Source organism: Limanda limanda, chromosome 15, assembly GCF_963576545.1.
Source record: "Limanda limanda chromosome 15, fLimLim1.1, whole genome shotgun sequence".
In the NCBI taxonomy this organism is placed as follows: domain Eukaryota; kingdom Metazoa; phylum Chordata; class Actinopteri; order Pleuronectiformes; family Pleuronectidae; genus Limanda; species Limanda limanda.
This window is the reverse complement of record NC_083650.1, coordinates 11465723-11492824: the sequence shown is the minus strand read 5'-3', so window position 1 is coordinate 11492824 and position 27102 is coordinate 11465723. Positions and strand designations below refer to the sequence as shown.

Here is a 27102-nt window from a genome sequence, read left to right as displayed (position 1 = left end):
TTGAAAAGTACTAAAGTATTCATTATTTATTCAGGATGTATTTAAAATGGATGGTAGATGTTTATCATCACATGAACTTTGGCTTCATAGGCTGCTTGTTTGATTGGTTAATTCATCAATAAATAAATCAATAAATTAAACTGGTGAAAAATAAATAATACAATCGTGTAATTAATAATTAGTAGAATAAACTAATGGAGATCTCTACCTGCAGGCCCCCTCCTCTCTGTCAGGATGACCCACTCCCTCTTCCTCAGCTTCTCCCTCCTCCTACCCGCTCTGCTCTCCCTGTGCGGCCCTGCTCACGCTGAGCCTCGCCGGCCCACCTCGCCTCTGCGCAGGTCGCCACGTGCGCCCGCCGCCAAAGTGCGCCTGGCGGGCAACTTTGCGCGGGAGCCGAACGAGGGCCGCGTTGAGGTGCTGCACAACAACACCTGGGGCACCGTGTGCGACGACGAGGTCAACATCAAGCTGGCCAACGTGGTGTGCCAAGAGCTGGGCTTCCAGAGCGGCATAACGTGGGCCCACAGCGCCAAGTACGGAGAAGGAGAGGGTGAGAGAGCACTTCCTGTATCTAAATGACGAATACACCAAATGTTACCGATGGAAGGTCAAAGGTCACTATTACCCATGAGCGACCAAAGCCTGCTCAATATGATTGGTCGAACTATTTCTCAGACTATGGCTCCAAATGACAGCAAAGTAAAAGATGGTGCCTCGTCCATTTTTATATGCAGTCCATGATTGGAACACAGCCATCTGCGTAGTATTAATTTCACCTGTGCTTTTTCCTGCTATTACAAGTGAAAATGTCTGTTCTGGAGGAGGCACATCAGATTAACATAGTCATTTAACAGATTTAAGGCTTAGACTCAGTGGTAGGCATCCACACACGACCATTTAATCTCCTCCCAAACTTCCATGCTGCAGCGTACGTGCACCACAACTCATTAAGTGCACGGTTTCATGAAAAGACCACCAATTTAGACATCCAAAATAACTAACATCATAAAGTGACAAAGATAACTTGTAGTGGGCTTGGAGTCTACATCTTGTTAAGGACGCCCGGCAGGCTGGCAGAGCAAATATATGGTCCGAAAAAGGGCATTTGTGCTAGAATAATGACAGCATTCACTCTGCCAGAGTTGTGCAACACTTGCTGTGGTTTATGGACATTCTTTACTGCTGCTTTTAAATCCAAATTAAAGAGAAGGCTGAGTGGATTTAAAGAGTAGGATCTACAGCTCCCTGCTTTGTAATATACCGTGTATCTACTGCTAAACACGCCGCAAAGGTGCAACCCTAAATCAGCGTGCCAGTAAAAGTCAAGTGTTGGGTGTTTAGGGACTGATTCCAGCCCCTGTGCAGATGCATTGCCCTGACTGTCTATTGGACAATCAATAAAAAATTACAACGAAGGGGGTAATGAATTGTTTCTTTCACAAGGCCCAATATGGATGGATAATGTTCGCTGTGAAGGCTCGGAGAAGTCCCTGAAGGACTGCAAACACAACGGCTGGGGGGTGAACGACTGTAAACACGCCGAAGACTTGGGGGTGGTGTGCACGGCCGAGCGCAGGCTGAACCAGACGGCCAGCCGGGGCTACACTGGTGCCATCAGGCCCAACGGCAGCCCCGCCCCTCAGTGGCAGGGACAGGTGGCCACCCGCAGGCATCCAGGATACGGCTACTACGGAAACGGGCATCCGGATGAGGTCCCACGGTTCCAGAGACACCACCAGAACCAGGTACACTAGTTTACTGTTGATCCATCTCCTGTGGTATCCTTACACAGATATTTAACAGTGGATCCGATGTGTGTGTCTCCCTCAAGGGCAAGGTGCGAATCGAGGAGGTCCGTCTTCGTCCCATCCTCATGGCTACCAAGAGGAAGAACCTGATCACGGAGGGTGTGGTGGAAGTGAGGCATGCTGGGAGATGGAGGCAGGTCTGTGACCAGGGTTGGAGTCTCAACAGCAGCCGGGTTGTGTGCGGGATGCTCGGCTTTCCAGAGGCTACGCAACACAACGTTAAAATATACAAGTGAGTGTGAACTCCCCCTGCAGTTGTTTTTATGAACTGGAGGTATTGAATTACAAACCCTTTGGCCCCTGAGTGTATTTTAAGAATGGAAGCATGCTCTGCCATTCAGCCCCTTGTTAAATGAATAAAAAGACATTCACAAAAGTAAAAACCCAACAACCTGGCATCCTGTTAAGAGCCTGGTTGAATAAAGGCATTTTGTTTGCCTTATCTTCTTCGCCCAGCTACTTCTCCGCCGTGTCCTGCTTCACTCCCCCTCCCCTCCTCATCCTCAGGATGATGATAAAGGGATCCCTGTCCCCTCTCTGCTGCCCTTCGTCTCCTCCTCTCTCTAGGCAAATCAACTCTCCTCACCTCATTGCCTCTTGCTCACTCTCGTTCCCTGTGTCTCTCCGATGCTATCTTCAGGTTGCAGGTCTCAGACAAACAGCCTCACTCTAATTTTTTTTTGGTCCAATACCGAGGTGTAATATCAGCTGGTGATTGTACTTTAACCGTCCCATCAATACCATGAGACGGTTAGCTGCTGGACAGTGGGATGAGGATCTGTGTGAAGCGACCGGTCTTGTTGGCCTGAGGCTTGAGCTCTGCATCTCTTCACATTTATTCTAAGAGCCTGTGGTGTAATGTGTCACATAATTACAAAACCTTTCTGAATAAAACAATTGCACATTAGGGTAAATGTAATTAAAGCCAGAGAATAATCGACTCAAGTGTCCATTAGCCATAGTGTCTGTACTTGTGGCACATTCTTTGATACTCAGTTCTACAGACATATTTTGGTTCAGAGAATATTTTGACAGTTTGAAAACTAGTTTGCTTCTTTCCAAGAGTTAGATGAGAAGACACCACTCTGATGCTTGTATGGTAAATATGTAGCGGGACTCAGTGGCAGTTTGCTTACTTTAGAATAGAGCCTGGAAATAGGCCTGATAGGTCGATTTTGTCACCTTTGGATGTAGTCGATTTTCTAGACTAAGCCAGCTGCTAGTTCCAGCTGCAGCACCGAGAAATATGGGGTCACTCATTTCAGCTTACTCTTGACAAGAAACCAAATAAAAATATTATTCAAAATGTCAAACTTTACCATTTTTTAAAGTGTAAATGTTCAATATCTCTATGACGTACGTACACCTGGCCTCCATGTACAAACAGTGACACATAATACATTGTCCTTAGGTGTCTCCTTTCACCGCTTTGACACTAACCTACATTTCCTCTCCTTTTCACTGCTAAAGAAAAAAGAAAGAAAAACATTGACGGTGGTTTAGGGAAGGCTCTGCTCATACACACCACAGGAAGCGGACCACACATTAGCAGAGAAATACTCCAGTGCTATTATGAGAATAAATAGTGTTGGAACATTCGCTGTCCTCAGTGGAAGGGGAACCCGGTTGGATTTTGTTCCTCCCGGAGAGCTGCCGGCCATAGGTGATTCACAGTTCAGCCATTCCTTCCCTCTCTTGGCCTGAGTTCCTCTGACTCAACTGAGGACAGACCGCAACATCTGCTCCGTACTCTAGGTGCTAGATGCCTTGTGCTACTGAAGCGCTGTAACCGCTGAGGGGGTAAATTATTTGTTTTATAGACTTTTCTAACTTTTTAATGACTTTACAAACTGCCCCCGTTGGAGCGCACACACTCACTTAAAGTATTTCTGCATTGCCCTTGAGTTAAGCTATCTCCATTGAAGTGGATGTTATTGGGAACACGGTGAAGCTATAACTGGATTCTATTGTTGGAAGAGGACATCATCGGGCATCATATCTTCAGCAATAAAAGGTCCTCTGAGTGAGCTGTCGTTGAACAGCCTGGCCTGACTCTGTTCCCAGTCGGCACTGGATCATTTATTAGAACAAGCTGTCCCGCATTGCAGGGATTTGACCCTTCTCATGCCTCGCTTTGATTTTCAATTACAGTGCAGGAGCAGTAGTGACAGTTAAGTGACAAGTTACATGAGTAGATTTGGATGACTACAACACAAAGACTGTTTATAAAAGATGGAAGACACATCTCCACTTCATCCCACTATCCATAAATGATGCCAAAATATCCCGGATACGCTGCCATCTTGCACATTTGTAGTCAAATGAGTGAGTGCAGTAGCTACACATCGCATGTCAATCTTTACTGTCAAACATTAAGTTTATTTTACCACAATTAATAGCATCGAATAACTAATAAAAACCAAACGTACCAGAAAAATTAGCAACGGAACATAACATGCAACTAGAATGACAATCAGTCGAGCGCATACTGCTGCAAAGGTCCAACTGACTCAGTCAAGATGTACCTGAATTTTTTTCATCAATATCTATGGATTATCCCCCTGAGAAAATGGTGAAAACCAATTTCGCGATGTAAGAAGAAAGTAATCTAGACCCGCACACAAATGTAATGGATTCTGACCTGACCCATACCGATCCTTCCACCAAGTTTCGTGGAAATACATTCAGCTGTTTATGTGTAATTTTGCTCACAAACAAACATACAAACCACACAACCAACAAAGAGACAGGATGAAAACATAATATCCTTGGCTGAGATAAAGACAAAACATGACTTGTACTTTTTAGTTTGGTCCAGGCTCCATCTATTAACACGGAGGAGGCAAGGTTTTTGACCTATATACTACAGTCAGTCACCAGGCAGTGATCGAGACACTTTGGCTTCACTTCTTGGCAGCAGTCACATCCTCCATCTTTATCACAGTCTATGCTGCGTCACAAGAGATTTGGCTGCTGACCATGAAAAGAGAGAGAGAGAGGGCTGCGGCAGCCTGAAGGTCTTGGCTTGGCGCCTGCAGGGTTGTGACGGTGGTGATTTGATACTCTCGGTTTACCCGTCCAGAGTCTGACCTTTTGTTTTGCTGAAGCCTGAACCACGATGACGTGTTTGTTTCCATATCCGTACCTGTTTTTGTTCTCCACAGACGCAAATCTGTTCTCTCTCACTGCATGTGTTAGACCCCAGACTGGTTCAAAGTGTACACATGCCTCAGTATATACTTCAGTTATTTTACAGCTTTGGGTTTGTAAAGTCAGGATAAAGTGGGATGTTTTAAAACTGACATTAGCATCTAGAAGAGAATTTGAAAAATGGCTCATTCTGATTCATCTGTGAATTATGGTTACTTGAAGGTTACCATAATCACTATTCCCTACCCCATGATATAGTGAATTATATATAGAGAACTAGGTCATCGGGGAAAGAAAAAAAAAAACGCTTTTAGATGCTACTCTGCGCATTTTCTCTGTCGGTAATGACGTTGTTGTTACAGGATTATGACGTACAACAACGGTGGAAAATCCCACAGTAAATATGAAAGTAATTTAATGTAAAAAAAACATGAATGACAATCTGTAAATGTAGGAATAAACTTGTTTTCCCTCAGTTTGTGCTGCGATGCGCCGCCCTGCTCATATTTCCATTTATAAGACAGGTCGGGCTGTTCCTGCTGCATGATGGTAGATACTGCTCGGTTAGTGACCATTGGTTGTACACTGTTTTTCACGATGCATTATGAAACAGTCTACCATTATATATACTATAAAAAACTTCACTAAACATTCAGACTAAACAATGGCACACTCACAATATAGTGATCAGTGAGCGCTTTCGGACACAGAAACAATATAATGTTCAGTTTTCATGTAACACCTTCCACTTTTGCCAAAACAGCTCAGGATTGTGTTACACGGTTTGACCAAATTTAGCCAGAGACACGCCCCCATGTTCCTCCACCTTGCTCCCAAGTCTCCCAGTCCATTCTTAGAAATCCCAGATCATTGCCATGTCTCTTGGCTCCCCGAATGTCTTGGATGAGACTCTGAAGATGCTGTAATTACAGGTTGGTCAGGACCAAGGCTCTCCAGGGTTTCTGCTGAGGGTGAAAAAACACCCCCAATTATAGCTGTGAGAGAGAATAAGACAGAGTTAGTGCACGAGGAGGAAGAGGATAAGAGGAGCAAGAGGCGATGGAGAGAGAGAGAGAGAGCGAGAGCGAGAACAGGAGCAGCAGTCACACAAGCTAGATTTTTGCTTGCGCTGGTGAAATATGTCCAATTACAGCAGCAGTTTGCAGCCTGGCCCCGCTGTGTCAGCAGCTGTCTGTCTTCCTCTGTCACCGTGGTGATTTGGGGACTTAACCCGGCATTTTATGTTTAATTATGTTTCAGCTGAAATCTTCCTGTGAGGGTATCATTTCCAGGCTTTTGGGTGACATTTTGTGTGACCAAGTCTGGTTTTCCTGTCTGATGTCTCTGTGATCTTTCTCAGTGACCTTCTCTCTAATTTAATCCCCAATCTTATAATTTCTATGCCAGTGGCCATTTGTGTGGTTTGGAACAGACTGTGGAAGCCAGCCTTAAAACTGAGTTCAAGAGATTTTTATCAGTTCACTCTGGTCTGGAATATTTGGCAACTATTCGACCAGCAGGATCCTTTTCATAGAAACAATATACAATAATATTTCTCAAAGTTTCAATATGCTCTATATGAGGAACCCTTAGTAAAGGGTATAAAAGGATTTCATCAATTTGCATGCAACATAAAAAAATGTTTTTAAAAGGACCAAATTATAATACAAGATTACATTAAAGTGTATATGATTTGATAAAAAAACTAAACATGTGTTTTCTGCTGCAAGAAGATGTTGTTCACCACAGTTTATAGTAAACTAGGCCTCCTTGTGGCAAAAATACCTCAAAGCAAATGCTGATGTGATCATGATTTCAACTGAGTGTTTATAAAATCTCAAGAGCTTATGTTTGCAATGGAAATTATATTCAATATTTGCATCTTGAATTTTCTATAGGTGATTTTAAGAGAGTTTTTCAAGCATGTCTTTATTTTTAACAATTTAAACAAGAAGATCCAGAAGTAACACCAGTTAGCGTTAGAGTGAGTGTGATAAAACACACACAGTGGTGTAATGCTTGTCTTCTAACAGGCGGGCGGGACTCCCTGACTTAAGCCTCTGTTCTCTTGGCTCCACAACAAGTGCTGGATTCAGTGTTTGGTTAAGCATGACTGATGAATGCTACGCAGCAGCAAAACAAACTAATTCTGAGGTTGACTTTTCACCGCATCAGCAGAAATCCTCTCATACTGTTCACACCACAGCTACTGCCTCTGGTATGATAATAGTCATATAGCCTTTGTAACGTATAACCTTTTTATACATGAAGGGATTTTATGTGTTAAAAAGGTGAGATTTATGCATTTTATTGTTATTTAATGAAGTTCAACGGTAAGATGCAATACTGTGATTGAGTCAAATGAAGGAGCTGAAGGTATCATTTATAGAATGGTTGGTCCTGTTGGTTTCTGAAGAGGGAAAATGGTTTGCTCATTGGTCTGAGGGGAGGTCACAAATAAGTCACAGCCTTGTTTGCCTTATGGGAAAATGTGTGTGTGTGTGTGTGTCTGTCCCCCGATGACATGCCCCTGCAGAACCACATGGTAGAAACATTTAATATATTTTACAAGACACTGTAAAAAATAAGCGTTAAATTATATACAATATGTCAGAGGCAGTTTACAGCAGGTCTTGTGTCATCGCTTTATTTAGAGCCATGAACGTGTTTTAAAATTACGTGACTTTTTTCTGCCTCATCAAGTCAAGCAGTTGAAGTAACTTTGAAGAGAAGCCGTAGATTTCATCCACACATGTTCCTGATTTAAACACTCAGAGATGTATTTGTGTTGCAAATGGGCCGAAGAAATGACCTTAAGTCTATTTGAAAATAGCTTCTGCAGATTTGCACAAATATGGCTGGAATGAAGGTGCACTAGTTTTCTAAAAGTCACTCACATAAAGTTTTTTTTTTTTCCGTGTCAAATACTAATATTTGGAGGAGGGGTCTCTTCTGGTCCACTGACTGCTCGCAGCATCAGCAAACAAGTCGTTACCTGATTTTGGAAAGTGCACACTCAGCAGCCCGTGACTTCACACAACCGTCCACATCGCATCACGTCCGTAACAATGCTGCTCTTGATTCCAACACTGAGGACCAGTTTGTTGTTAATGTTCCCTGCTCTAACGTAATGGGAATGTTGAGAGCTCGTGTCAGAAATACAAATATTGACCCGTCTCTGCTTTCATACATGAGGCATGTTTTAATGAACATTTCTTCGCTGTAGCCAAAAAAGCCAAAAAACTATTAGCGCATTTCCCAGCTGAGACCAGAGGTGGGAAGTAACAAAGTACAAATACTCTGTTACTGTATTTAAGTCGATTTTCAGGTATCGGTACTTTACTACAACTTTTAACTTTTACCCTTTGCATTTGAACACAAATATCTGTATTTTCTTCTGCTTACATTTTCAAAACAGGATCGTTATTTTCATTTTGATGCATTTGAGGAGTTCTTTTGAAATCATTTGTCATCGAGTGCAGCTTTTCCAACACCGAGACACATTTTAAACTGAATGGAAAATAACACAGAGAAAACAATTCCTTGTTGTAGATAGATAGATAGATAGATAGATAGATAGATAGATAGATAGATAGATAGATAGATAGATAGATAGATAGATAGATAGATAGATAGATAGATAGATAGATAGATAGATAGATAGATAGATAGATAGATAGATAGATAGATAGATAGATAGATAGATAGATAGATAGATAGATAGATAGATAGATAGATAGATAGATAGATAGATAGATAGATAGATAGATAGATAGATAGATAGATAGATAGATAGATAGATAGATAGATAGATAGATAGATAGATAGATAGATAGATAGATAGATAGATAGATAGATAGATAGATAGATAGATAGATAGATAGATAGATAGATAGATAGATAGATAGATAGATAGATGGATACTTTATTAATCCCGAGGGAAATTCAGAAATTTCTATCAGGGAATATAACACACAACATAAGTAACGCAACATAACTAACATGGAAGAAGGTGAAGAATAAGCCAACATCGCTGATAACATCGACAACAACAGAGCTAAAACACATCCTCCATCCTTGGCCTTATTTAAATTAAGAATACTTCATTCAATGCATCGTTCACATTTCCTCCAAGACCAATTTTAATGCTCACAAATCTTTTCTTGCTTTAACCAGTGTAACGTCTATTGTTGTTTTACATTATTTGAAGTAGTAGTGGTTTAAGTTACAAAATGGCTTTCAGAGGGGAACTTATTACTTATATACTTTTTTGAGTACATTTCAGAGCCTGAACTTTAATACTTTTACTTGAGTAAAGACTTTGAATCAGTATTTATACTTTTACTTGAGTCATTTCTAGCACTAGTATCTGTACTTCTACTTGAGTAAGGAATGTGTGTACTTTTGCCACCACAGCTCCATAGAAATTACACTGCGAGACGTCTGTGTGTGTGTGTGTGAGTGTGTGTGTGTATCTCTGAGTGTTTTGCAGTAATTCATGTGAATGTTGGTGCATGCTCTTTGCAGTGGATTTTGTGGATGTCCTGGCACGAGCTGGCACATCTGCTCTGCGGGTCTGCCAAGAGAGAACAGAAGGCTTTCCTCTCCGTCGCTCTCTCGAGTCAGCCAGACGAACTTCTATTTGGTTCTGGCACTTTCTCTCAGACGCGCGGCACAGCGGCGTGCCAGAGTTTTTGTTTGTACACTGTGCTTGGTCAAACCCTGTTTTCCCAGAAATGTTGTACATCAGTGATGTTGAATGTTTTGATTTTTTTTGGACTGTGTGTGTCTTTGAAGGTTAACAACAAAAATATCTTTTGGGTTCTTTTTGAAAATCCTTTTATAGTCCCTTCATCCTGTCGTTATGTACAAATATCTTTTATATTGCATCAACCAATGGAAAATACTAACATTCAAAGGCCCTTTGTTACTTTATTTAATATAAAGGTGCCGGATGTGGTTAAAGTTGCTCAGCACATTTCTGTTTGAACACTTGTCCTTATGTTGGTGGTTACAGAAAGTGCTGTTGCCCTATGGCTCAGGAACATATGATACACTGTTCATTTACCCTAAACATAAACACTGTAAATAGCAAGCAGCCCACATTCCAGATGGAAATATACACTGCTGAAGCTGTAAAGAAAGAAAGACAGACAGGAAACTGCCGGAAGGAAACGAGAGAAATGCATTCTTCCTTCAGCTATACCAACTCATTCTGGTTTATACAAAGAAGTTATATTTGGAGCGGTGTGATTAATTTTATTTTAGATAAACTCAATGTCTGAGCTGTATTTTAAGCCAGTAAGTGTGTTTGTGCTACTACTCACCGGGGCAGGTTCCATATAAAAAAGCAGATGTGACAGTATATTTTACAGTCTCTACCTTTGTCTGTAGAAATCGTTCTCCCAGCTCACCTCACAGTGATTTGCGTGTGTCTCGGTATCTTTGCAAATACACAGACCCGATAAAACTAACATCTATCTCTGTTCTTTAACTCTCTCACAGGAAAATATGGGATACCAAGGTGGCAGATCCTTCAACGAGGTAATAAAATGTTTTCACGGCCTCATTTGACCGTTTTATAACTGTGAGATACTGGCCCACGTGTATAGTTAAACTTTATTCAAAGGCCTTAAAAATCTATTTTCTCATTCAGCTTCTTACTGTGAGTGATGAGATCCGACTTGGGCAAAAAATAATCAGAGCTTAGCAGCGTTAGAATCAAACTGTGATGAAGGTTTTGAGGTATCTCTTTTCGTTACCAGTATAGACTATCAGATCTTATCAACAGTCATGATGAAATAGTTGAGTTTTGAGTGTTACATTTTACTTAACACTAAGTAATGAAGTTTTTTTTACTCAAAATTTGATTGCTGCTAATTAAAGTTGGGGCAGGTAATATTTCTGGCATTACTGAGCAGTAATTCCATAATTCAGCATGATGTAAATCAAGTGATCTGACATGCATGCATCTGCCCGTGCTCGTCTGGACAGAGAGCCTCCATTCCAAAACATTCTTACTGAACATCCTGGTGATCATATGCAACAAGTTGTAGCATTAGCATAGCATAGCATTAGTATTTAAGTCATTAAACGAGGGGACCTTAAGTATATAGTTCCAAAGACCTCCTTTCTCCTTTTTTTCCAGATTGAGCGTCATGGCGAAGAAGAAGGGGTTCTGGGTAGAGAAGGTTCACTGTCTTGGTACCGAGAACACCTTGTCTGAGTGTCATGCTCAGCTGTCCATCCCCCGCAGTCCCACCCCTTGTAAGAACGGGAGACATGCAGTCATCAAGTGTGTACCTGGACCCCAGTTTGCCCGCATGTCCTCAGGACGACCCCAGGCCCCCTATCCAGCTGTGGTAAGATTATCAAAGTTGGTTCTAGACAAGCACAACACAATAAAATGTGTCAAAAAACAAAGTTATTAACTGAGTTATTGTCCCTTTGCTGCCATGTACAGCCTGTGCGTCTGAAGGCCGGCCCCAGGCTGGGCGAGGGTCGTGTGGAGGTGCTCCGAGACGGTAAATGGGGGACCATTGTGGACCACATGTGGGAGCGCACTGCAGCCAGTGTGGTGTGCAGAGAACTGGGCTTTGGTTCGGCCCAGGACGCCCTGCAAGGAGCCTTCATGGGCCAAGGTAAGAGACAGACACACAACTCAATCTGGAAATTCTGAAAAGCTCCACGTTTTTATCTTGTTGTTTTTCAGTCTGCGGTTTGGATGTTTGAATGTGTTTATCCTGCGTCACGGTTCTCCAGAGGGAGGGAGACTTTCCCCGGTCGTTTGCTTCTCTGAGACACCACACCTGTCTGCCCCGATCTGATATGCACTCGCGTGTCAATCTTTCGATGTTGGTCACCATGCGATTCTGCAAATGTGTTGATTCCAGTATCTCCCACTGTGCCGGGACTACCAGCTGCACTAACACCATGCACATGTGCACACATACACACTCACACACAAAGTGTAATACTATAAGCTGTGGTGATTTATGTGGTGGTTTGGTAACTTAAGCCACAAACATAATCTCGCAAGCTTCAAGCGAGCTTTTCATTCACCCGCTGAGTGCTGCGGTCTTTTTCTTTCAATTTCAAACTTCCAGCTTTTGGTGACGCACAGGTTCAGTCTGTAACCAGCTGCACCAGTAGCGTCCCCACCCTGTAGGGATGTGAGAACGGCTTCCCCAAGCCTCCGGCCAGAGTGTAGTCTCTAATCGTGCTGATCGAGATGAAATGTGGGAGGACAGTCTGCTGATTTAGCTGCTCAGTTGATCATGAATAGGATATTTGTGTGTGTGTTGGATTAGTTTCTTTTTCCTTTTATCCTCCTTACTTGTGTTTTCTGTAGATGATGTCAGTCATGCTACCTTTCTTTTCGATGAGTCCAACAAAATTAACATCTAGTTTAGGGACTTCACACCCATTCACGTCTGGTTTCAATCAGCATCTTGAGTCGTTGGATCAGGGTTCAGTTTTATCGTGGATCAAACAGTCTGAGTCTGACCTGTATAATTGTCAGGAGAAGCCAAGAAGCTTTCAATCTTCTACCTAGAATAGCTTTGTGGCAGGTTGGAACCACAAAGCTGCAGTTTCATGATTATGTGTGGGTGTGTGTGTGAGTGTGTGTGTGTGTGTCTGAGTGGACTACATGTATATAATAAAATCTCAGAATTATAACATTTAGATGTGGCTGTGCAGTTAAGGTTTGGCTTGACAAGTGGCAGGTTTAGCCTCAACTTTTCCTGTCTCACCCCTGGAAATGCAGGTTTCCTATACCATGTGTCCTGAGTGGCTGATTCACTCATACACCAACTTGGGGCCCTGCTCTAGTTACTGATACAGCTCAGAGAGAGCTTACAGACAGAGCTCTGAACACTTGACATCCTCTTGCCCTTGCAACTTGGTCAATGAAATTCAAATGAAATATTTTGGTGAAAAATGTGACGAGGATGTCTCAGGCATCTGAGCTAACTGACACTTTGGTGATTTTGTTAGCAAACCAGAAACTTGGGAAAATAATGCTTAAAATGCGGATGAACTATTTTATTTCTCCAACCAGTAGATGCATATGAATTTGCATTAAAAGTTTAATGTGGTTAAAAAATTACTAGTTATAGTCATGGTTCTAATAGAAGATTATAGTGACTAACATTTACTTTATATCATGTGAAAAGCTTCTCATTCAGTTTGACCGCAATTCTTCTCAACGATCTCTCGCATATAACCTAGATTTTTTTTTATTAGTTGATAGAAATGGAGTTACAGCAGAAGGATGTATACATTCTTGTGTCTGGTTGATCTGGCGAACATTGTTCTGTAGCGCCAACTAGAGGTGATGACTTGGAACAGGTTGTGTCCATGATGTAAGAGGTCTGCAAGTATGTGAGCTGCAGTCATTGACTGAAAAGGGAGAACTGCACTGTTTTGACTGTTCATGTTGTATTGTATTGACATTTATTACCAGCAATTACTGCTTCTGTCACCTACAAGAAATTATATAACTATTTACAAAGTGAAATACATTAGAATTATGACTGAAATGACTTCAGATTGATGCATCACCAAACTATTTTATTATTTTCTGTCATCATTGTACGAATTAACGCAATAAACATATACTTATAACAACACTCACTGATCAATACCTATCTTAACCGGGCCTGTTTGCACTTTACACTGATGCACAAGCATGAACCAAAAATAGCAGATGCACTTAGAGAAGCCCACTCAGTCTGTGCGCCGATGACCTACCGCTTTGTATTTGCATGATTAAAATAGGGCCCTAACTAAACTTCACATACATGGGCATACAAACTCTTTTCTCTCATACACTCAGCCATCGCAGGACGATCAGACTTCAAAGTCGTCTCACAGCTTCCTTTTCTATAACACGAGTCTGTTTGACATTTTACCGGGACGTATAATTTTCCATGTGCTCAGAAGGCCACATAAACACAGGCTTATAAGTCGCTGGAAACGGCCCAAATTAGACTCTTTGATGGAGCCAAACCTCACTGAGAAAGACGTCCTGAAAGAGGGGATTGTTTAAAATGTTGTTTTGTGCAAAATTTGTCATTTGTATGTGCATAGTTAATCATTTAATTCCATTCAAAATCATTGTTTTAAAATCCCTATTCCTTTTTTGGATAAGATGGACACTGTGGTACTTGGAAGAAAAAAGATTTCTGTCTAATCTGTCACCCAGCCGTCTTTCTAACAACAGGACCTGACAGGAGAGACTTGAATTATTTATGATGAGCGAATGTGATAAAGGTCGTAGACAGTCGGCCACGCAGAGACTTCGAATGTGGTCTCACTAATCAGATTTGATGCACAAACACAGCTTGTAACTTAACCAGTTTTTTTAAAAAAGAAACAATATTTTGATGCAGATTGGCTTCTACCATTTAAAAATAAAACCCAGGGGCAGACGCATCTATTCACAAACTCAACATGTTTTAATAATTGGCTGAGAAGCAGCTCTAACTGATGACAAGACATTTTTTTTGTTGGAGGCTTAGAAAGAGAAGCTGCATGGAAAGAAAACCTCAACACACACTATATTAATGTGCCTAAAAGAGAGTGTAATTTCAGACAGGAAAAGAACAGGGTTTCCCTTGTAACCACTAACCAACTATTTGTGCTATTCTCAACAAGAATGTGACCGACGTTACTGTTTCCATCCCCTTAGAAGAATTTACCAAATTTGTCCAAATGATCTGTGGCCTCTGCCAATTCAAATTACACGGCGATCAAGCTCAACCTATTTCTCGTAAAGACTAAATTTAAGTCGCCACATTTACATCACGTCTTCTTATAGCTCTCATAGTTGTATCTGCTGTCGTCTGGTTTTTTATGTTCGATCGTTTGGGAAATTGATGTTCAGTGAGAATCATAGCGAAGAAAATATTCAAATCTTTGCTCAGACTCCATCTGCCGGTGCTCCCATCATCACCATCAGTGTTTTAAATTACAGGGACAATGTTTCTATTTCCTTGCTTGACCAAGATTGTTATTTCACTGTGTAATTTTGTGTAAAGCACATAGTCATACAGTGCACTATACATACATTAGAGACTGAAACACCCTGAATGTGTGTGTTTCAGTGCATGTCAATTGTGTGTGTGTGTGCGCATGTTTGTGTGTGTGTGTGTGTGTGTGTGGCCGGTTTCTTGGAATTTATTTCAGGCTTTCGTGGATTTCCCAAACGAAGGTTTAAATACAACGTGTCACTGTTCATTTTGAGCGTCCCTCCACCGGGCCCCATGTTTGTCTTGATAACTTAAACAGTGGGAGTTTGGATCTAGTTTGCGGCCTCCGCCATGCAGATAGAGGCAGGAGTGGTTGAGATGTGTCATTTTCATATGTATGAACCCACACATGGTGACCAGCATGGGAGCAGGCCTTCAATCTACCAAAACCAACACAGAGACAGATGGGGTTAGGCTGCAGTTTGGTCTCCACCATTTCAATCAACTTCCTCTTCACCCGTCTTTGTTGGGTTTTCTCTCTTTCCCCCGGTTTTTGTGGTTTTGGTTGTGTTTATTTCAATACTACCCAATTTCTAGCTTTACAGATTGCGCCTTTTGTTTTAAGAAAACACTGCAGCTATAGTTTGTTCTGTGTTTTCTCACTCCGCAATCATTATGGCTGCAGCTGTTTGCTCTCAGAGAACCTTAAGCTGTTTTTTCCCCACACTAATCTTGTTTGTTGTTGTTCAGAAATGATCTGGTTTTAAACAACAAACCCAAACTGGTGAAAGTCTCTTATTTTGTAGATCCAGATTTGGCCTTATTTGTTCACTCGGGCTGGTGGACTACACACAGTGTTGTTGCTGTTGTTGTTGTGCCAACAGCAACAGCAACAGAATGGTGGTAATGATGTGTGACAGATGCCCAAAGTAGATGCTGGTGCTGCTGCTTTGCTTGCAGGAGCATTTTGTCACGACAGATAGGAAGTTCTCATTGTTGAATTGACGCTAAAGCGGAGAAAGCTCAGTCGAGTGAAGGGAATACAGAGCCTGACTTGTATGTGTGTGCGTTTCCCTGTGTGATAAAGTCTACCGATGACGTTATAGATACAGTGGGTGGCCTCCTGTGCTCTCCCTGCATATTTTTGCCAACATTGTCTTTCAGTCTACCGCATCTCCTCCTTCTCCTCCTTCAGGTACCGGGCCGATCCATATGAACAGTGTCCAGTGTATGGGCTCAGAACGCTCCATCCTAGACTGCTACTTCCAGGAAGTCCAGCCATGGACGTTCAAGCATACCCAGGATGCCTCAGTACGCTGCAACATCCCTAAGACCGGCATAGAGAACACGGTATGGACACTACATCATCACAAGTCATGCACATACGAGGTGTTATTGATAACGCATCATCCATTTAATCCTTTTTATTTAATGGATTTCTAGGTGCGGCTGTCTGGTGGTAGACTCCCATCAGAGGGCCGTGTGGAGGTGTTGATGGAGGCCGGGGGTCGCAAGCGCTGGGGCTCAGTCTGTAGTGAGAACTGGGGCATCAACGAGGCCATGGTGGTTTGCAGACAGCTCGGCCTGGGCTTCGCTGCCAGTGCTCATCAGGTAACAAACCCTCCAAACAACACGACATCCATAACTGACAGCGTGACAGTTATGGTCCCTCCTCCAAAACAATTAGTGCCAATCAATCGTTCAAGATTTGTCAAGATCCCATCAGCAGTGTCTGAGTTATTGATTCCAGAATAAACAAACAGATGTTTAAACAAATCAACACGCGGAGACCAATCCATAGTCACACCCCCTGTATGACAAAGAGCTCCTCACTACTCCCTCACTGATATAAAACCAAACAAACTTTCTATGTCTCCTTTCCTTTGACAGGACACGTGGTACTGGACCGGTGAACCAACTTCCGCTGAGTTGATCCTCAGTGGAACTCACTGTGTGGGAACAGAATTTTCCATTCAGCAATGTCGTCGCAACAACCATGTCCACTGTCCCCGGGGAGGTGGTACCAAGGCTGCCGGGGTCAGCTGTTCGGAAAGTAAGTGATACCTTTGTCTTGAAGCTCTCAAACTTCTCCAATGGTTCTGGTTTAATCCTAACGTAACCTCTCGCATTTGACCTGCTTCAGCGGCGCCTGACCTTGTTCTGGACGCCCAGCTGGTCCAGGAGACAGCCTACCTGGAAGACCGACCCCTCCACCTGCTGAGCTGTGCCAACGAGGAGAACTGTCTGTCCTCGTCTGCTGCCAGGATGAACTGGCCTTATGGCCACCGACGCCTGCTGCGCTTCTCTTCTCGCATCATGAACCTGGGTCGATCCGATTTCCGACCCAAATCTACGAGAGAGACCTGGACATGGCACCAGTGTCACAGGTATAGCATCGCAATAGAGTTTATGGAGGTTGTTTTTTGCTTGGTTTGGCTGCTGCTGTGAAAACAACCATTTAAATAATTGCTCTATGTGGGATGGTGCAGTTACCCTTGCGGTGTTTTTGATAGAGCTGTGGTTTAGAGTGTCCTGGATAGTCAAAAATATTCGGACAAACACCTGTTCTTGGTTTAAAATTGCATAAACGCGCAATAATGACATAGCCCCTTCCACTTTGGGTAATTTGAGTTATGTTTAATTTAATTGCATTCACTTGCTACCAGAAACGAAAACACGTTACAACTGTACTCATGCAATTTGACGAGGGGTTCTGCACCTAGCATGCAACATGGGCATTAAACATAGAGTCTTTGTCTGTCACGTGGCCTCAGCAGCCTGTATCCATTCGTTATTTAAGGATGACATATTGTCCTCAGGTCTACTCCAAACACATTCCTCTCGGCCTCTCAGTTTATTCCACAGTAAGTTAGTTTCCTGTCAGATGACGACAGCATGTTCAGGCCTGTCGTCATGAGAGAAGAAGGAGTCATTTGAAGCCCCACAGTGTTGGCTGTGTGAGATGTGTCTCAGTGAGTTGCTGCGGGTGATTCCAAACAGAGTTGTCATCTCTCCAGATTCATTAGCCACGCCACGCCACGTGTCCATGGAAATGACGGTTGAGCCGATCCAGTCACCGCAGGTTGAGTGTGATACAAAGGACAGGGTGGCCCACGCACAGTCAGGTCCGCCCCAGTTTGTTGCAACAACACATGAGAGCCATGCATGTGTGTTTCAAAGCCCTCCATTCACCCAGCATGAGTGCACTGCGCAAACCGAGCTGCCGCTAAAACAAGCCTCTAAGAGAGAGGTGTTGCGGTGACACCCACGCTCGTGTTCAAGCAGTGAGGTCATTAGGCTACGAGCCATAGGGAGCCAGTGTTCCGTTAGTGTAAATGCACACACTTACAGACATACACACAAACACACACACACACACACTGACTTATCCTCTTTCGTCCCAGGCACTACCACAGCATCGAGGTGTTCACACATTACGACCTGCTGACTCTGAATGGCACGAGGGTTGCAGAGGGACACAAGGCCAGTTTCTGTCTGGAGGACACGTATTGCCCCGATGGTAACGTTCACCACTATTCATCGGTCCCAGTGAAGTTCTCCTTCCTATTAGTGACAGGAAATTAACATCAGTATTCTAGCGCCAGCCATTTAGAGTTTTACTTTGTGGTTAATGTATTAGATCGCAGCTGTTGTTGTTTGTTCATTCTCCATTTACTTGTTATATTATGGATGAAACAGCTCATGTGAAAAGCAGCGCTCACATGTCGTCTAGCATAATTCAGTAAGCTCTTAAAAATAACTGGGAAGTTAAATGAGCTCTGATGTTGTGATTGATAATGTTGTTGGTGTGTGTGTGTGTGTGTGTTAGGAGTCCAGAAGCGATTCTCCTGCTATAACATGGGTGACCAGGGTATTTCTGTGGGCTGCTGGGATACCTATCGCCACGACATTGACTGTCAGTGGGTTGATGTGACGGATGTACGGCCTGGAGACTACATCTTTCAGGTCAGAAGTCGTTTCACGTCACTTGTTTCCTGTTTTTTTGTGTTATTGGATATTAAATTCATTCAACAAATGACATTAACTTTGTGTTTAAAGGGATACTTTTTTCATTTGGCTTTCCAAGTTGAGATCTTCGTCTGTCTCTTCTATGTGCATGGCACCTCTTTTTTCCCCTGAGTTATTGTATTTTTCCATTATGTAATAGAAACCTCATCAACATGCCCACTAGCTTTCTCACATGGGCTAACTCTAAAAAAATTGAAACAGTGCGGAATGAAAGAAAACATTCCGCAAAATATTTGACGCATTTGACTCGTTCTCACATGCAACCCTTCCAAAAAATCTTTGGAAAACGGTCCAGACCGCAGCTAGTCTAGCAGTTGTCAAACACAACATCTGATAAAAACTATAAGATGCTTAAGAGGTGCCGTTGGTGTTTATAGAGAGCTAAGCTAGCTTTTTCTCCCTGTTTGCTGCATTTCTGCTAAGCTAACTGGCTTCTGGCTAGTCTTAAATTTAGCATACAGGTTTGAAAGGTATTAATCTTCTCATCTAACTCTCAGCAAGAAATCTAATAACATATGTTTAACATGTTTCCTATGAGATTTTAGTTGGTGAGAAAGAAGTTCAAGGGCTCTTAAGTTAAAATTTCCTCATGGCCATTCAGCGCCTCAGTCATTCCTGGTGTCAATCAGTCGAGCCACTGCGGCTACTAGATTAAACACATCAAGGACTCCATCCCCCGTAATGTATTTCCTTCTACATACCCACCATGGTATTCAGCAGTCCTCAGATGTTAGCATGCTGCCAATTATACCCGAGCTGTGAAAGAATGTCACTACCCAGTTTGTCTGAGAGATCACACTCAGTCTTAGTAATTACACTCCTCCTACTCTCTATTGAAGATGGATTTATTTAATTTACTCATAATAGATGTGACACACACATATATAAACACATAGTGCCGAGAAGATGTATTTTAGAACAGTCGAGCAGGGTGTAATTATAAAGTGGTATAGTGCTACAGGACAATGTGGAGGCGGAGAAAATGGGATGAATGATAGAGGAGCCAGAAATGGTGTTTAGATAAACGAGAGGAAGAAATTGGATGAAGTGCTGGAGGTGAAAAGGTCAGGGTCATCCGAGGTGAGAGGAGAAACGTTCGTGTGGGCTGCAGCCCTGGAAAAATACAAACAGCTTTCCGAGCAGCTCTCCTCCTCTCTGCTGTGTTATTTCATTTATCTAGTAAAGTACAGATGATGCCTGACTTTTCTGATCCCGGGCTTTACGCACAGGTTCTGCAGACCTAGCCTTGAACCACCCAGTGCTAATGAAACACACCAATTACCCAAATTAACTATTGCCTCCCTTTAGTCAAGCAGCACCAAGTCAACCCCCCCTTCCATTAGAAACGGCTAATTTGCCACTGAGGAATTCCTCCTGCCCTGTTTTTATTTTTATTGCCACTTTCCCACTGAGCGACACATTCTGCCACCGAGCCAGCCCCCTGCAAAGGCCCCAGACGCTCCACTTCAACACTGTAATTTACCTACAAAAATTAAGAGACCGTTTTTTGTGCATTCACTAACTTAAAAATGTTCCTCTCTTTTTTTAGTGTAGCTTGCGTTCCTTCTCCCCGTAGCTGTTTGTAACCTGTACTTAACGTGGGTGTAGCAGTTTACAGAGCAGCTATTAGAGTAAATGACTTCTCAGTATTATCACCAGGCCAGATTAAGAGAACGGTTGTATCAGCAGTTTTAGCGCTGCTCTTCAAATGACAGACTATTAGTACAGTGTATGGCTGCTCTGAAAAATAGACCGATTTCAGGCATAAACATATATGCATGCATAACAAGTCATTGCAACAGACTTCATTCCAGTCCTTATTATCGCGTACCTACTTTAGTGAAGGGAGCAGGAGCTGGGGGCCGCACTGTGGTACAACCACAACCTTGTGTAACTTCTTAAGCTGCCAGTTATCATGTTTCATGTGGGCTGAAGTGTCTTTGTTACATGTTTCCATACAAGTTATAAAATATTTAACAATGGCTTTTCCTTAAAGATCAACCAGTATGAATTGTGCTTTGCATAACACGTGGTAAAATTGTTTTACCACCATGTTATTCAGGCCGTATCCTCAGCTACCAAGTGAGCATCCTTCCAGTGTTGAGTTCATGGGAGAAAAAGCAATGTATCGTGGAATTGTCTTGACAAATAGGAATAATGTACGGAAAACTCATCCAGCATTTTATAGATGAGAAAGAGGTCGACTATAAATACGAAACCAGCCATGAGCGCTGTTTTATAGCGAGCGCTCTCAAAATTTTACATCCAACTGGCGTTTATATCAAATGGATTTCTCAGCCTGTTGAGAGGAGACTTATTCCCTGTTTGCCTGTGAGTGGCTGATTAGACGTTAAACAACAAATTATGCATCGTCCGTGTTTCCCAATAAGTTTGTCACATAAAACGCACAAGTGTTACTCACAAGGTCAGAAACGTCTCCTTGTAGTAATGAACCAGGCTCAGTATGATTGTACTGTTTTGCAGGTGGAAGTAAACCCTTCGATGGACATGGCTGAGTCTGACTTTATGAATAACGTCATGAGATGTCGGTGCAAATACGATGGCCACAGAGCGTACATGTATGGATGTCATGCAGGTGAGGACAGAAATCAAATTCCCTCTCATGTTATATTAATATCTCCCCTCTTTTGTGAATGACTTTGTTTACATAGACACAGATATTCTGCTATCAACCCCAGATAAAGCAATAATCAAATCAAGACATGTGGAAGATTCCGACCTGGTCACATTATGTAAAGAATCATTACGTCTATATTGCATTATTGGGTCCTAATCAAGTTTTCATAGCATTTTGCGAAATCAACATATAGTAGCCAACTCTTTGATGAAAAGGTTCCCTTGGTATAAACAAGATGAAAAACCTGGAGTTGTAGAAAGTAAACTCCCCAAATGGTACATTGTAGTATTGATTGTACATGAAACTATCTGGGTTGGTACTTTAAACCTGGAGGAATAACCTCGAGCATAAGGGCGTAGTGGACATAATAGTCTATGCTCTTTAACGTGTTAACAGGAATATGAATGGAATATTAGCATTATTCATACAAACACCATAATCTAAATATTCTCTTATTCTGAATAAGGTCAAGAGTCAGAATATTGGGGTCACTGATATATTTTTTTAATTTCCTCGCAGGTGATGCATACAGTGCAGAGATTGAAGACCTGTTTGAGCACCAGAGGCAAATCACCAACAACTTTGTGTAGCCCATGCCCAGGGCTCAGTATGGAGGCCTTCCAGTGGGGCCTGAGGACTACTCAGGGTGGGCTGAGGTCAATGGGCCCTGGCTCTTGGGACCTTAGCACCCACAGTAACAGAGAACACGCAAAAAATGGTGCCTGTTCATCTCCTTGGCAGATGTGGATACTAACAAATATTCATAACAGCATCATATCACAGCAGCGACCATCACAGACTCAACTCAACTCAACAGCCAATGACAAACAGAGTGGGACAGGGGCCGCATGGCGCCACATGATTTTCACTCTAGTTATGTAAGAAGCTATAGGATATTGTTTTAAACCATGCCGATTTTTGTAAAAGTGGACTACTAGTAACTTAAGTTAGTTATTTTAAAAGTATACGCATGAAAGACCTTAATGTTGCTATAACTAATGTTTCATAGGGTAGTGGATATCATCTTTACGCAGAAGATGAAAAGCTGAGAAATTATATTATGAGTTGCGTAATTTTCTTTGCAAAAGGTTAATTTATTGCACTTGTAGCAAAAATTGGCTTTTTCGTAATGTTTTTACCCAAATTCTTTACTCATTTGATCACCTGTAACTTCTCTTACACCACACTTCAATGTTGGTGCTCTTTAAAACACATTACTGTATCTATTACTGTTGTCCTATATTAACCTCACTACATTTCAGGTGAACAGTGTTGTACAATGCATTCTGGGTAGTTCTCTTTTACAGTTATTTAGGTATTTTATTTTTGATTTGATTTGAACAAAATCATTGTTTTTGTAAAAGTGTCGTCACACTTCTCATCTAGAGTAGACAAAGACAGATCAAAGGATTTTTATGGAACAAAGCACTTTATCTTTTAAACATCAGTATTCCAGTTTTGGCCCCACATTTTTTTCATTCGCTTCCATATTGACTTTTTAGGGTGTTCATCCAAAGAAAAACAAGGTTTGTGTTTTCATAAGTTTTCATATTCAATGTATTATTTATGCTGTATCTTTATTTATTCATGGAGTTCACGCTCACACAGCATGCTCAGAAAACGAGTTTGTTATTTTGCTTTTCATTAACCATACTGGATATTTTTTTGTTTTTATTACATTATTAACCAGGGTAAAAAAAAGTGATTTCATACAGTAGCTTGAGGATATAGTATTGTTCCCATAATGCAGATGAGTATTTTCATTTTATTTTTTATTTTACTGATTAAAACAACTGTAAGTGTACCGATGTTTCTCTCGCAGCCTCTCAGAAGGGAGGGGAAACCATGCTGACAAAACCACAGTATTGTGGTAGGTAGGCAGGCTGGGTTTTGAGAGCGTATAAAAAGCCTTTTAATTACGTCTGTTGGGTTAGACTTAAGGTTACGGTTAAGGTTAGAGCCATAGCATGTGCTTTATAAAGAAACACTATAGAATTGTTACATGTGGAATTGCGTAAGGCCAGAATCTGGATTCCCATCTTATCTACTACAACTGATTTCGAGAGAGATTCTGAGAGATGTAGTCAGGGAGGTGGCGACGGAAAGAAAGGATAAGAAAGTTTAGACAGAAAAAAAGACGGGGATGAAGTTTGGAGAAAGACTTATGCGGACGGGTAGTTTTTGTTTTTACAACCAGCGCTGCCTTTTTGTAGGCAGCCGTATACGACGACCACAAGCTGGCATTTTCAGCTCCCCAACGAGAACAACATGTTTGTGTGCGAGAAAAAATAAACTCCTCAGTTCACGCTTCAACACATTAAACAGTGGCCTTCTTTTTTAACCAATGCTCCGCTAGACTGTACCTCTCAATACTTTCTTTGCTGAATAAGTCAAGGGGGCGGGGGGGTTCACACAAGACCAAACCATGATGCAAGTCCATGTTCTTGACAGCATGGAACTTGTGTTAATCATGTTGTTTTACACCATTAATGTGTTTGATGTGTTTGACTTATTGTCTCGGCGGTTAAACCTGTTAAGACCACGTCCAGTTTCCAGGACGCTCATAAAGACTTGTGTCTACTTAATTAATCTCTTTATCAGATTCTCTTCCTCCTCATTGGCTTTTATGATTTTGACTCACCAACGTGATTTTGAGTTGTAGCTTTTGAAAAATGACAGTTACTGTTACTCAAGACTGTGGCTTCAATGTTTGCTGATAAACCTTTCTGTGTATAGTTCATGTTAACATATTACCATGGTCTATTCTGTGTGTTATTTAAAATGATATGACATTCCATAGCTCAAGTTGGTTCATACTCACTACTCTCATCATATTACTGTATTTTTCAACTATGGCCAGTTACGCTTTTATCTTGTCATAAAAACACTGAGAGTGTGCGCTATACGTGGTGCTGATCAACAACTGTAGTCATAGAAAGCTGTGCTCTCAGGGACTTTGACCTCATCTAAAGAGTCAAAATGATATTTCATGTGATGTGATTTTAGCTGTGATGCAAACTCCATGACATCAAATGACTGGGGAGCGTTTTGTTTTTCTTCTTTCTTGTCAGCGGTTTTATTAAAAATAATCTGTGCCCATGTTTATTTTGTAGTTTCAAACAAAATTGAGGAATGACAGTGATAAGCTTGGTTTAGGTTTCTCTGCTGAGGAAAGTTCTGGATATTGAGGACGCACACTGGCTGAGTCAGAAGCAAGTTTCAGTCAAAGAGCAAATCAGAATGCATTCATTCATCATTACTGTGAATCAATAAAAGTTCATCACATACTAAGCTGTCTGCTTCCTGCCTCCTTCTTGCTGTTAATGCACGACGCTGCAGAATATTAGTTGATGGGAAAGTGGCTTGTGTTTTATGTTTTTTTGCTGAATCATCCATCTATTATCTGTACCACTTGTCCCTTGAGGGTCGCATAGGAAGCTGGAGCCAATCACAGCTGACATCGGGCGAGAGATGGGGTAAACCCGCTGGACAGGGCGCCAGCGTATCACAGCGCCAACAACATACAGAGACAAATAACCATTCACGCTCACATTCACACCTACGGCCAATCAGAGTTTCCAATTAAACTACCCTTAATCCACATGGACCCAGAGAAAACCCACAAACACAAGGAGAACATGCAACTCCACTCCCAACTCCTCCTGGGATTCAAACCCAAGAACCCTCTTGCCGTGTGGTAAAATAATGTAATATTTTCCTACCTGCTCTGGTACATGTGCAATATCATGTCGGAAGATCTAACGTGTAAATTAGTCACTCAAGCACCCTGAGTTCTCGTTTTCTCTAGACACTAACAGACCTGAGGAATAAATGATTTAACATGTTTCCACTCAAAAATGACCAGGCTGCCCAAAGATAACCCTTTCAAGCTGTTAGATTTTCTGTGACCTAATCCTCTACAAACACTGCCACTCATGGGAACCCAGAAACAAAAATACACACAAGCGTTCGGGCGCTAATGACTAAATGCGAGCATATCAAATCTGGTCCAATTGGGTGGAGTGATCAGCTGTCTGGAGAGGAAATTTACTCTTAAGAAGAATCTGATTTTGATCGCGGCTGACAAGTCCACCCAAAAAGAAAACAGGGGAGCTGTGAAGTGGTCACTGGCCAGGATGAAGCAGCTGCTGGGCAAACAGGAAAGCAGCACTTGAAAGCAGAGCACCTGGGTTCACGCTGTGTTCTCACACACATTCAGCATCCTTTCATGCACTTTCAGCAAACCATGACCCTAACCACACAAGCACATACTGTAAACAAACGGAGAGGCATTCACAGCTTATCTTAATTTATATCAGTACCCAAAGTCTTAACCTTTTAGCCAGAGAAGTTAGAGATAAATCCATCTAGTCCCACATGTGCAGTTTCACTTGTTCTTTGAAAACCACCTTGAAATGACCTGAAATTATCTCATCACACAGACAGACGCTAGATCCTCGTATCTAAAACTTGCGATTCAACGGAATATGATTTCATGAGTCAGACCTTGATTACATCAAGGCTCACTCTTTGCAGCGTGGCCCTTCTAGCCAACATGAAACCCAAGTAAACCGGATCACTCCTTTAATACGAATCTGAATGAGATCGAGAAAACAATTTGAGGGGGAGAAAAATGTAGAGAAATTACGGGCAAAACTCATAAACACACGCAGACCGCGCAGTCAGTTGTCCACTTCCTGTTTGCAGCACGTGTTTTTATTCGTGAGGCCCCTGCGTCGCCACCCCACCCTGACCTGATGGGGACCACAGACGGCTCCACAATGGAGACTGTGTGCACTCTCTGAATGACAGACCTGTCCATACAAGCTAAAAGAAACCACCCCTCACCACCACTTCTACTGCCACCACCAACGTGTCACACACACACACACACACACACACACACACACACATACAAACAACTCGACTGGATAACAGGTTTTTGCCGTCATCTCATTTGGATGCAGTGTTCCATGGTTTAAGAGGCAGACGGACACGCTGAGGGAATATTTTGCGATCGATCTTCAGATTACTGAGCAGGAATGTTTCTGCTGAACGACACGCGGCAGCTTTGATAATAGGAACTGTCGCTTTTCATCACGTTCCAGGTGATGAGCTGCTGCTGTTTAATCCGAGAAGCTAATGACAAAGCTCATTAGTGTTTGCGTCCACTTATACCTGATATAGCTGCTGTCACAATGTTGTATGTGCAGAGTATGTGTTTCCAAGTGCTCATGGATCATGTGCAGATCAGCCGACTTACAAACAGGCCATAACTCATCACCAGGGATTGTTAACATTTACCGATAAGGAGATGTTTTCCTGAATATGGGATTAATTTGCATAAATCTCCCATTATTTTGAAGGGAAAACACATTATGAGACACATTCAATTTCTGTGCTGGGCCCATTAAGAGAGTTGATGAATAGGCGGTGAGATATGACGACTAACAGATGCAAAAAACAAAGCCATTTTCTTAGCCGCTTGTACAATCTACTT

General features: G+C 42.1%; 1 protein-coding gene across 1 annotated transcript; it reads left to right on the top strand.

Annotated features, from left to right (window-relative positions):
* Positions 1-234: 234 nt before the first annotated feature.
* Positions 235-22192, top strand: loxl4 (lysyl oxidase-like 4). Its single transcript, XM_061087484.1, has 14 exons — positions 235-553; positions 1447-1748; positions 1835-2043; positions 10467-10505; positions 11110-11323; positions 11425-11602; positions 16131-16285; positions 16379-16546; positions 16826-16988; positions 17079-17322; positions 18340-18455; positions 18765-18901; positions 21449-21560; positions 22122-22192. Exons 1-14 carry the CDS (start codon positions 235-237, stop codon positions 22190-22192), a joined length of 2427 nt encoding a protein of 808 aa, XP_060943467.1.
* The last annotated feature ends 4910 nt before the right edge of the window (positions 22193-27102 follow it).

What these genes read in the sequence shown, in the direction of transcription:
- loxl4 (XM_061087484.1), top strand. Translation starts at nt 235, where the DNA reads ATGACCCACTCCCTCTTCCTCAGCTTCTCCCTCCTCCTACCCGCTCTG. An exon ending in ACATGGCACCAGTGTCACAG is followed by an intron (nt 17,323 to 18,339) that starts GTATAGCATCGC and finishes CTTTCGTCCCAG; the next exon opens with GCACTACCACAGCATCGAGG. An exon ending in GGACACGTATTGCCCCGATG is followed by an intron (nt 18,456 to 18,764) that starts GTAACGTTCACC and finishes TGTGTGTGTTAG; the next exon opens with GAGTCCAGAAGCGATTCTCC.